Source organism: Scyliorhinus torazame, chromosome 9 (genome assembly GCF_047496885.1).
Source record: "Scyliorhinus torazame isolate Kashiwa2021f chromosome 9, sScyTor2.1, whole genome shotgun sequence".
In the NCBI taxonomy this organism is placed as follows: Eukaryota; Metazoa; Chordata; class Chondrichthyes; order Carcharhiniformes; family Scyliorhinidae; genus Scyliorhinus; species Scyliorhinus torazame.
In genome coordinates this window covers 50246805-50259283 of record NC_092715.1, presented here as the reverse complement: position 1 = coordinate 50259283, position 12479 = coordinate 50246805, and the positions used below count along the sequence as shown (strand labels likewise).

At 51.6% G+C, this 12479-nt stretch overlaps 1 protein-coding gene across 2 annotated transcripts in view; it reads right to left on the bottom strand.

Annotated features, from left to right (window-relative positions):
• LOC140429187 (cadherin-related family member 2-like) overlaps positions 1–12479 on the bottom strand; it is a 313290-nt gene that overhangs the window by 59397 nt on the left and 241414 nt on the right. For both annotated transcript variants that reach the window (XM_072515860.1, XM_072515861.1), the window contains one exon: positions 8041–8143. In XM_072515860.1, the coding sequence (XP_072371961.1) occupies positions 8041–8143 (103 nt within the window). The remainder of the gene's footprint in view (positions 1–8040; positions 8144–12479) is intronic.

The following is a 12479-nucleotide window of genomic DNA, read 5'->3' as shown; positions in this document are numbered from 1 at the left end:
GCTGGGCCTAGGGGCAAGAACTCTGAGGACTGCCCTCATGGCAGTTTACCGAATGAGACCTACTGTACTGACCCAGCTTATAATAGATGTGCGGCCTAACTGGGGACGCAGGACTGCAATGTGATTTGGATTCCTGAAGAATGGAGGTTATTTCTGGCAACAATCTGACCCTCTTGCTAAGGAGGTCAAGGGGAGAGGAGGTGGGGGGGGGGGGGGGAGCTGCGTCTCTGACATGGGAAGCCCTAGTCCCCACTTCCTGGTCAGGATTCCTGGCCTCCTCGGTCATATTGGTAATGTATATTGAGAATGTTCTCACTAGGCAAGAGGTATGGATTCTAAAGGGACTAGGTGTTAGGGACAGGGTTACAGATTCAGAGAGGGAAGAGGCCATGGAAGCATTTAAAATAAGAATTATATCAGATCAGGATACGTCAGCGAGCAGGGTCATGGGTGAAATAGACTTGATGCAGGTTAGGATGCAGGCTACAGTTTTGGAGGAGCTCAAGTTTATGGAGGGTGGAAGATGGAAGTTGGCCAGGTGAGTATTGGGGACAGTAAAGTTTAGCGGTAATAAACGCTTGGAGAGAGGGACAGGGTTTGCTGGCAAAGGTATGGAGTTTGTGGTGGGGAGTGAAAACCAACCTTTCCAATATTTAAAAAGGGATAAAAGCAAATTACTGCGGATGCTGGAATCTGAAACCAAAGAGAAAATGCTGGAAAATCTCAGCAGGTCTGGCAGCATCTGTAGGGAGAGAAAAGAGCTTGGGTGGGATTCTCCGACCCCCCCGCTGGGTCAGAGAATCCTGCCCCCGCCGGCTGCCGAATTCTCCGGCGCCGGGGATTTGGCGGGGACGGGAATCGCAACGCGCCGGTCGGCGGCCGCTGGCAGCGCACCCCCCCCCCCCCCGGCGATACTCCGGCCCACGATGGGCCGAGTGGCCGCTCGCTTTCGGCCGGTCCCACTGGCGTAAATTAGAGTAGGTATTTACCGGCAGGACCTGGCTGCGTGGGCGGCCTCCGGGGTCCTCGGGGGGTGGCGCGGGGGCATCTGGCCCCGGGAGGTTCCCCCAGTGTGGCCTGGCCCGCGATCGGGGCCCACTGATCCGCGGGCGGGCCTGTGCCGTGGGGGCACTCTATTCCTCAGCGTCGGGTGCTGTGGTCCTCCGCGATGGCCGATGCGGAGATGATCCCCCCCTGCGCATGTACTGGGGTGACGCCAGCACACGCTGGCGCTCCCGTGCATGTGCCAACTCGCGCCGGCCGGCGGAGGCCCTTCGGCGCCGGTTGGCGTGGAGCCAAGCCCCTTTCGCGCCAGCCGGCGGGGCGCGAAACACTCCGGCGCTGGCCTAGCTCTTGAAGGTGCGGAGGATTCCGCACCTTTGGGGCGACCCGACGCCGGAACGGTTCACGCCACTCCTTCGTGCCGGAGTTGCCCGCCCCGCCGGTTCGTGGAGAATCCCGCCCCTTATGTTTTGAGTCCAGATGACCCTTTGTCAAAGCTCTGATAAGAAAGAAAGAAATGGTAAAAGACAGTTAAAATGAAATGGGATGAAAACAAAGGGGTTGAGATGGGGTGGAGCTAATCATCTGAAGTTGTGGAATTTGATGTTGAGACCGGAAGGCTGTAGCGTGTCTGACCGGAAGATGAGATGTTGTTCCTCCAGTTTGTGTTGAGCTTCACTGGAACATTGCAGCAGGCCAAGGACAGACGACAGACATGTGGATATGGAAGCAGGGTCTTTTGTTAAAATGGCAAGCAACAGGAAGGTCAGGGTCCTGAATGAACACAGGCCAAAGGTGCTCAACAAAGCTCTTTTCCCTTTCCAATATTTAGTTGGAGGAAGTTTCTGTTTACTCAGGACTGAGCATCAGACAAGCAGCATGACAAGGTAGAGAGATTGGGGTGGGGGGGGGGGGGGGGGGGGGGGGGTTGTTGGTGTGAGGGTGCTGGCAATGTATTTGTCGAGCCTGATGTGTTTTTGGATGGTGCCACTGAGGGGTAACACACAAACATAGGAAATAGAAACAGAAGTAGGCCATTCGGCCTCTCGAGCCTGCTCCATTTTTCAACAAGGCCATGGCCGACCTGTTTGTAATGAATTCCACATTCCTCGGCTGAGATTCTCCCTTCTGGGGACTAAGGCCCCACGCCGGCGGGAGAACCGGCGCCAACCACTCCGGCGTCAACAGCCCCCGAAAGTGCGGAATTCTTCGCACTTTCAGGGGTTTTGTAAGGGCCCCGAAGAATCCAGCACGAGTTTTAAGGATACAAAATAATAACGTTTATTTACTATAACAATATATACATAACAGTAGCAGTAACTTCCCTTGCTACCTTCTCCTTCCTCCTGGTTCCTGGACTGGCCAGCTTATTTATAGTAGGAGTTTCTCCGCCCCCCTCATTGGGGAAGTTCATACTCCCATAGGATTGTGGGATAGTCATTAGTCCCCAGCCAATCGTCAGTAGGCAGGTTATAACATCCCTCCCCCCCAAAGTCCAAGGAATCCACCGTAGGCCCTGGCGAAGGAAGGCGTCAAACTCGTTTGGCCGCAGGCCGGACGCCATTTGCACGCGGCGCTGGATCAGGCGGCGTATAACGAGACGGAGACCGGCGCTTCCGTGATGAACGGCGCGGTTGTACATCCACGGTCTGTGGACCCGAGGATTCCCCCTCTGATTCATCCTGTGTCTCCATCTCGGAGTCAGAGTCTGCTGCCTTCGTCATGTCAGCGTCTCTATCCCCATTCAGTCCCGTCACGACCTGCGCAGGCTTCGAGTGAGGCACCAGTGGAAGATTTGGAGGACTACCTCCCCTTGTTTCTGGTCTTTGCCACTGTTGAATTGAGCTCCGGGGGCGGGGAATCTTTTGCGGGGATGATCTTCTGGACCGGACGTGGTCTACATGTTTTCGCTGGAGACGACCCTGGGCTTGCACTTGGTACGATATAGGGCCCGTTTGGCGAAAGATTACAGCAGGAACCCATTGGGCACCACCAGCAAAATTCCGCACGAATACTGGGTCACCGGGCGCAAACTGCCGAATCGGACGATGCCGAGACAATCCCGGTCCCTGCCGTTCTTGTGTGCGGTGTACTTTTGCGCCAATGTCCGGGAAGACCATACTAAGGCAGGTGCGAAGTCTCCGGCCCATTAGGAGTTCTGCGGGAGCTACCCCAGTCACTGTATGGGGGGTGGTCCTGTACGTAAACAAAAACCAAGCCTGTCTCGTGTCCATTGATCCGGAAGACTGCTTCTTTAGGCCTCTTTTGAATGTTTGCACTGCACGCTCTGCCTACCCATTTGAAGCCGGGTGGTAAGGGGCAGTGCGGATATGGCGGATGCCGTTCATCTTTGTAAACCTAGCAAACTCCTCACTCGTGAATGGAGTGCCATTATCCGTGACCAGCACCTCGGGGAGGCCATGCGTGCTAAATGATAAACGCATTTTTTCAATTGTTGCGCAGGACGTTGTCCCCTGCATCTTATGCACCTCCAGCCATTTGGACTGGGCGTCAATTAGTAGAAGGAACATGGATCCCTGAAAAGGGCCTGCGGAATCTGCATGTAAGCGTGCCCAAGGCCGCCCTGGCCATTCCCAGTGATGTAGGGGCTCGGCCGGCGGAAGCTTCTGATGCTCCTGGCAAATGGAGCAGTTTTGGGCCACCTTCTCAATGTCGGTGTCGAGGCCTGGCCACCAGACATAACTCCGGGCCAACATTTTCATCTTGGTCACACCGGGATGCCCATTGTGCAAGTCTGATAATATCAGCTTCTGGCCTTTTTCCGGGACAATCACACGCGTCCTCCACAAGAGGATGCCGTCTTCCACGCTGAACTCTGACAGCTTGGAGGAAAATGCCCGCAACTCGCCTGGAAGCTGTCTATGCTGCCCACCATACAGGACTATGTGCTGAAGCTTTGACAGGACTGGCTCCGTCTGGGTCCACTCACGGATCTGTGATGCCGTGACAGGCAAGGTGTCCATAAAATTTAGGGTTGCGACCACCTCACCGGTCGTGAGGGTCGACATGGGGCCGGTTGATAAAGGCAATCGGCTCAGTGCGTCAGCATTTGCTATCTGCGTACCTGGTTTGTGCTCCAGAGAATACTCATATGCAGCAAGCAACAAAGCCCAGCGCTGGATCCGTGCAGAAGCAATGGGCGGTATTGGCTTATCCTCTCTGAAGAGTCCCAGCAGGGGCTTATGATCAGTCACGATAGTGAAATGGCGGCCGTACACATACTGGTGGAAGCGTTTCACCGCGAAAACCACTGCCAGGCCCTCCTTCTCGATCTGCGCGTACTTTTTCTCCGCAGCAGTCAATGTGCGGGAGGCGAAAGCTATCGGTCGCTCGGCCCCGTTCTCCATCTTGTGGGACAGGACAGCCCCAATACCATACGGGGATGCATCACATGTGACGAGCAAAGGCTTTCCCAGATCATAGTGGGTTAGTAACCCAGACGACGACAATTGTTGCTTTACCCGCCGGAAAGCGGTTTCTTGCGGCTGACCCCAAACCCAGGTGTGATTTTTCTTTAGCAGCAGGTGTAAGGGGGCCAGCGTAGTTGCCAGATTGGGGAGGAACTTCCCGTAATAGTTTACGAGACCGAGAAAAGAACGAAGATGCGAAGTGTCAGTCGGGGTGGGGGCATGTTGAATTGCACGCACCTTCTCTGCGATGGGGTGCAGACCCTCGCGGTCCACCCGATAACCTAGGTAGACTACTTCTTTTGCCTGAAATACGCACTTTGTGTGACGTAAACGGACTCCAGCCTCCGAAAGGCGTTTAAGGACAGCCTCCAGATTTTCCAAATGCTCTTGCTCCGACGTTCCTGTAATCAATACGTCATCTAGGTAGACAGCCACACGTGGTAAACCTCTCAAAATGCCCTCCATAACACGTTGAAAAATTGCGCAGGCAGAGGATACTCCAAAGGGCAACCGTGTATATTCATACAGGCCCCGGTGTGTGTTAATTGTTACATATGGTCGGGAGGCAGGGTCCAGCTCCAACTGCAGGTAGGCGTGACTCATATCTAATTTTGTGAATGAGAGTCCGCCTGCAAGTTTCGCGTAGAGATCCTCTATGCGAGGCATTGGGTATCGGTCGAGTCGGGAAACTGTATTCACTGTAAGTTTATAGTCGCCACACAAGCGAACTGTGGCATCTGGCTTCATTACTGGTACAATTGGTGCTGCCCAGTCAGCAAAACGGACGGGCCTGATAATACCCAAACTCTCCAAACGAGTGAGCTCCCCTTCTACCTTCTCGAGCAAAGCGTAAGGCACTGGGCGCGCCCGGAAATAGCGCGGCGTGGCTCCTGGTTGAACTTGGATACGGGTTACGGCCCCTTTTATTTTCCCCAAACCAGGCTGGAATACCTCTGGGTATCGTCCTAGCACCTCAGTCAACCCTCCAGAAACTGTTTGGAGGATGTGCTGCCATGGCAACTGCAAATGGCGCAACTAGTCCCGGCCCAACAGGCTGGGCCCATTGCCACGCACTACGATAAGTGGGAAACGCCCCTCCTGGCGTCCATAGACAACAGGGGTCATTGTAGTTCCTGCAATGTCCAGTGGTTCCCCCGTGTAGGTGGCCAACCTGGCCTGTGAGTCAGTTAATGTAAGGGTCTGTATACCCTGCTTGATGCGGTCGAATGTCCTCTGGGCGATCACGGAGACCGCTGCGCCAGTATCCAACTCCATCTCCAGCGGGTGGCCATTGACCCGTACTGTCACCTTAATGGGGGCCACACGGGGAGCTGCCACACAATGCAGCTGCAGGTAGTCGTCCTCCGTCTCCACGTCCTCAGGAGTGGTCGCCGCAGGTTCATCCACATGGAAGGTACGGCCTCTGGGCTGGTCCCAGTTATGGCCCCTGGGCTGGTCCCAGTTTTGGTCAGAACGACGGCGCCTCTGGCATCCCCAGGACTGCCGTCCGCGACGGGGTCGGCGCCTACAAGTCTGACACGGACATGGCTCCTCATCCATTGGCTCTGGAGAAGGCTCCCTTCGGGGAGGAATGTCCGATGGCCACTGGCGTCTGTCTGGTCGTTGCCTCGCCCAAGGTACCGCAGGAGTGCGGGGGGACGTTTTTGGGCGGAAAGGGTTGCGCCCCAAGGCATGCACTTCCATTCCCTGTAGCTCCTGTACTCCTCGCTCTGCGCTCTCCCGGGACAAGACTATTTGTATTGCCTGTTGAAAAGTCAATGTTGGCTCTGCTAACAACTTTCTCTGGGTGGCCGCATTGTTAATACCGCAAACCAAACGGTCGCGTAACATTTCTGACAAGGTCTCACCATAGTCACAGTATTCCGCAATCCCGCGTAGCCTGGATAAAAAAATCGGCAAGGGATTCTCCAGGGGTCCTCTCAGCGGTATTAAACCGGTAACGCTGGACTATCGTGGACGGGGTTGGGTTAAAGTGTTGCCCCACTATATTCACAAGTTCGTCAAACGTTTTGGTGTCCAGTGCAGCTGGGTATGTAAGGCTCCTAATCACCCCAAACGTATGCGGGCCGCAGGCGGTGAGCAATATGACCACCTGGCGCTCGTTTTCAGTGATATTGTTTGCCCGGAAATAGTAACGCATCCGTTGTGTGTACTGGTTCCAGCTTTCCAGTGCAGCATCAAAAACATCCAAACGTCCGTACAGAGGCATGGTATAATAGTAAACAACTTCCAACCTGTATCCAACAAAAATCCAGGGAGGTGGCTTCAGCAGTGTAGACAGCTATTCACTTTTACCTTCGTCGCCAGTTTTGTAAGGGCCCCGAAGAATCCAGCATGAGTTTTAAGGATACAAAATAATAACGTTTATTTACTATAACAATATATACATAACAGTAGCAGTAACTTCCCTTGCTACCTTCTCCTTCCTCCTGGTTCCTGGACTGGCCAGCTTATTTATAGTAGGAGTTTCTCCGCCCCCCTCATTGGGGAAGTTCATACTCCCATAGGATTGTGGGATAGTCATTAGTCCCCAGCCAATCGTCAGTAGGCAGGTTATAACAAGGGGCTAGATGGATGGCGGAGGTGTTGGCGCCGCTCCAGCCGGCGCCGAAGGGACGGTGCAAGTCCGTGCATGCGCCGAAGGGCTGGCGTGATATCGCGCATGCACAGACCGGGCGGCATATTTTGCCGCATGCACGGGGGGTTCTCTTCTCCGCGCGACCATGGCAGAGCCCTACAGGAGCCGGCGCGGAAGGAAGGAGTGCCCCCACGGAACAAGCCTGCCCACAGATCGGTGAGCCCCGATCATGGGCCAGGCCACCGTGGGGGGCCCCCCAGGGTTGGATCCCCCCTCGTCCTCCCGAGGACCGCCCCCGCTGACTTACCTGCCAGGTCCCACTGATATATGAGTTGAGTGATTCACGCCAGCGGGACTGGCCAAAAATGGACAGCCGCTCGGCCCATCGGGGCCCGGAGAATCGCTGCCAGCGGCCCTCGACCGGCGTGGCGGGAACCCCGCCCACGCCCGTAAAATGGTCCTGGAGAATACGGCAGCCGGCGTCGGGGCGGCAGGGCGGGATTCGCGCCGCCCCCGGGATTTTCCGACCCGGCGGGGGATCATGGAATCCCGCCCCTTATCTACCCCGATCACCTTTGATGCTCTTGCCCAACAAGAATCTACCCACCTCCATCTTAAAAATAGATGGGAAGCAGGAGGGGGCCAAGTGGGTGCCTGAAATATGCCCCTAGTTACATGGGCAGTCTCTTGGGTTCTTCACATTCTGTGAGCACTCCTTGGGGAGGGGAGGGGTGTTGGGGTTCAGTGCTGAAGGTCAGTTATGGGGATTGACGAGTTGTGGATTTTTAGTCTCTTCATATAAATGCAAGGAAGGCATTTACAACTTTAAAAGAATTATCAAGCAGAATAAATCTTTATTAACCCACTTACAATATTGTCACACATAGTCGCCAAAGAAATGTTCCCCATCATTCTGAACACACATCATCTGCTGTATTATGCTTTCTAGCCCCAAATTCAAAATGCTAAAGAGCACTGAGAAAGCATTGCAGTAAAATCGAAACTTACTTCTAATAGATGATGAACAGTGTTGTTGGGAAATCCTCCATCAATAGCAGCAACTTTTACTTTCCAGCTTCCCTTCCGTGTAAAGTGCAAATGATTTCTTATTCTTAAAATAAAACAACATCACAGGTAATTGCTCAGACTGTGTTCTGATTTCAGATCCACTCTATCAGTTTTTGTCGTTACTCTCTGGCCTTTTACGCATCCCCTTGTTCCACCATTGGCGGCCATTTCTTCAGCTGCCCGAACCTCGGGATTTCTCTCCCCTGAGCTTCTCCTTGGGCTGGATTCTCCGCTCGTGGGATGCCCCGTTTTGCAGGCAGCCTGGGGGTTTCCCGACGGTGTGAGGCTGCCCCACATTGACCGGCCGGCGTAATGGAGCATTCCCCTGGTGGGGTGAAATAGAAATGTGTCGTGCCAGGGTGGAGAATCCAGCCCACAGGTCTCTATCTCTCCTCCTTAATGGGGTTCCTTATAACCACTTATTTCATGACCTATCCTAATAGCTTCTAATGTGACTATATTTTTGTTTCCTCCACTCCGGTGAATCACCTTGGATTGCTGTACTACAGAAAGACCAGGACCAGGATTCCCTGAGCCTCAGCGCCGAAATCGCGTTCAGCGCGGGCGCAGAGAATGGGGCCTCAGACCCGCAATCGGGTCCGACGCCTTCCTGCGATTCTCCACGGACTGGAGAATCGCCACCAGTCTCGCGAGCTTGGTCGACGCAGCGCCGATCGGGGGCCATTCAAAGAGGCCTCCGCGGCGATTCTCCGCCGGCAGCTGGCCGAGTTCCCGGCAGCGTAGTTCTAACATGGTTCCAATCGCCGGGCACTCGGAGTGGAGGCTTCCACGGCCGCCCTGGTGAGTGGGGGGATCCGTCACCGGGGAGGGGGTGGGGGGTCCTCCAGGACATCCAGGGTTCCGATCAAGGGCCATCGATCGGCGGGCGCACCGATCTCGGGGGTGGGGTGGGGGGGGGGTGTCTATTTTGTAGCGGTCGGCTTGCTGTGTGGGTCCGCGATGTTGTGCGGGGCCCGGCCGGAAGTGCAGGGCCCCGTATCGGCAGCCGGAGCTGTGTGGAAGATTCCGGCGGCATGCTGGCCTCCTTCAGATAAGTAAATCACTGGGCCAAGGGGCCCGTTGATGCCGGCGTGAAACGCCCCAGTGTTTACGCCGGCGTCAACACTTGGCCACCGATTAGGAGAATCCTGGCCCATATATCCAATCGGCAAATAAAGAAAAATTGCTTTAAATTGCTTTGAAGCAGAGAGTGGTTAAGAACGTGGAACTCACTGCAACAGGATGTAAGCGAGTCTCTAGTGGCATCTACTGTAGAAACCCAGTACAGCACCGAATAGAACCATCACCTGCAGAAGCAGGAAGCTATTCCTAATGCTGCTGCTTCTAACATGTACATGGGCGGGATTTCCTGATCCTTCCCACCAGTGGGATCTTCCAGTCTTGCCGAAGGAGACCCCATGTGGAAGAATGGGCGAGCTATGCAAAACGGCACAGACACTGCAGGACCTGAAGATCCCGCCGGAATTCAATGGCGAGCCGCCGCTGGTTAGGCCAGCATTTATTGCCCATCCCTAGTTGCCCTTCAGAAGGTGGTGGTGAGTTGCCGTCTTGAACCGCTGCAGTCCGTGAGGTGTAGTACACAAGGTAAGATCACATAGGATTAGGAGTAATTTATTAGCTTGGATAAAAGACTGGCTAACCAAAAAAAAGCAGAGAGTCAGGATAAATGGATCTTTTTCTGGTTGGTAAGTTGTAACTAGTGGGCTGCCACAGGGTTCAGTCATCGGGCTCCAACTATTTACAATCTATATTAACGACTAGGATGTAGGGGTAGAAGGTTCTATAGCCAAATTTTCAGATGACACTAAAATAGGTGGAATACTAAGTTGCAATGTGGAAATAAGAAATTTACAAATAGATATAGATAGGTTACGTGAGTGGCCAAAGTTTGGCAGATGGAGTTTAAAGTGGATAAGTGTGATTACCCATTTCGGTCGGAGAAATGGAAAGGCAACTTATTATGTAAATGGAGAGAAATTTCAGACTGCTTCGGTGCAGAAAGATCTGGGTGTCCTCGTGCAAGAATCTCAGAAAACTAATCTGCAGGTACAGTAGGTAATAAGGAACGCCAGTGGATTACTGACCTTTATAGCTAAAGTGGGGAAGTGTTGCTTCCGTAGTATAAGGCATTGGTGAGACTGCACCTGGAGTACTGTGTACAGTTTATTACCTTATTTGAGGAGGGATATAATTGCATTAGAGGCAGTTCAGAGGAGGTTCACGAGATTGATTCCAGAAATAAACACAGTGGTTAGCATTGTTGCTTCACAATGCCAGGGTCCCAGGTTTGATTCCTGGCTAGGGTCACTGTCTGTGGAGTCTGCATGTTCTCCCCGTGTCTGCATGTGTTTCCTCTGGGTGCTCTGGTTTCCACCCACAAGTCCCGAAAGACATGCTTGTTAGGTGAATTGGACATTCTGAATTCTCCCCCTGTGTACCCGAACAGGCGCCGGAGTGTGGCGACTAAGGGATTTTCACAGTAACTTCATTGCAGTGTTAATGTAAGCCTACTTGTTACAATAATAAACATTATTATTATTGTTTGTCTTATGACGTGAGTTTGAGCAGTTTAAGCCTATGATGTTCTTTCGAGTATGGAAGAATGAGAGGAGATCTAATTGAGATATATAAGATGATAAAAGGCATTGACAAAGTAGACCTGAATTGCCTAATCCTGCTCCTAATTCGGATGTCCCTCTGTTCGAAGAAAAACAACTCCAGCCTATCCAATTTCTCCTCATAGCTGCAATTTCCAAGCCCTGGGAATATTCTTGTAAATCTCCTCTGCGCTCGCTCCAGAGCAATTATGTTCTTCCTGTAATGTGGTGACCAGAACTGTACACAAAATCCCAGCTGTGGCCGAACCAGCATTTTATACACTTCCAGCATTACATTCCCACATTTGTATTCAATACCTCACCCAATAGAGGAAAATATTCAATATACTTTCTTGATCACTTTATCTACCTGTCCTGCCATATTCTAGGGCCTGTGGACATGCAATCCAAGGTCCCTCGCTTCCTCTACCCCTCTCAATATCCTCCCATTTATTGAGTAGTCCCTTACTTTGTTTGCTCTTCCCAAATGCACTACCTCATTCTTCTCAGGATTGAATTCCATTTGCCACTTGTCCGTCCACTTCGCCAAACCACTGATATAATTCCGGAGTCGACAGCTATCCTCTTCACTATTAACTGCACAACCAATGTTTTTGTCATCTGCAAATTTCCCAATCATGCCTCCTACATTTAAGTCTAAATAATCAATATATACAACAAACAGCAACACTGAGCCCTGTGGAACCTCACTGAAAATCATTTCTATTCACCAAAACATCCATCAACAATTGCCCTTTGTTTCCTGTCACTGAGCCAATTTTGGATCCATCCTGCTACCTTCTCCTGAATCCCATGAGACCTCACTTTTTGATCAGTCTCACATGTGGTGCTTTGTCAAATGCCTTCCTGAAATCCATGTGGACAACTTTCACTACTCTGCCCTCATCAATCCTCCGTGTTACTTCCTCAAAAAAATATATTAAGGTAGCGATCTGCCTGTCTCTGTGTCAGCAAATTGAGCAATCATACCTTCAGGTCCCTTCATCTTCATCATTTATATAAATTATAAAAAGTTGAGGCCCCAGCACTGATCCCTGTAGAACCACTTATTATATCTTGCCAACCAAAAACATCCATTTATACTTACTCTCTATGTCCTGTTAGCTAACCAATATTCTATTCATGCCAATATATTATGCCCAATACCATGAGCTTTCATTTTTCCACAATAACCTTTATATGCCAGCTTACAAAATGCCTTCTGGAAATTTAAATCCACCAGTTCCTCTTTATCCACAGCATATGTTACTTATACAAAGAACTCCAATAAATAAATTAAACATGATTTCCCCTTCACAAAACCATGTTGACTCTGCCTGATTTCCCTGATTTTTTTTTCCAAATGCCCTGCTGCAGCATCTTCAATAATAGCTTGGAACATTTTCCCTGTGATGGATGGTAGCTAACTGGCTTGTAGTTTCCTGCTTTCTGTCTCCAACCTTTATGAATAAAGAAGTAACATTTGCTATTTTCCAATCTCATGGAACCTTTCCTGAATCCAGGGAATTTTGGTAAATTATAACCAACGCATCAACTATCTTAGGAGCCACTTCTTTGAAGACCCTAGGATGAAGTCCATCAGGACCTGGGGACTTCATCAATCCACAGTTCCAACAATTTTCTCAGTACCGCATCCCTGATGATTGTAATTTCTCTGAGTTCCTCTCTCCGTTCCATTTCTTCATTTACAGCATTTTCTGGGATGTTACTTGTATCCTCTACAGTGAAGACTGATGATAT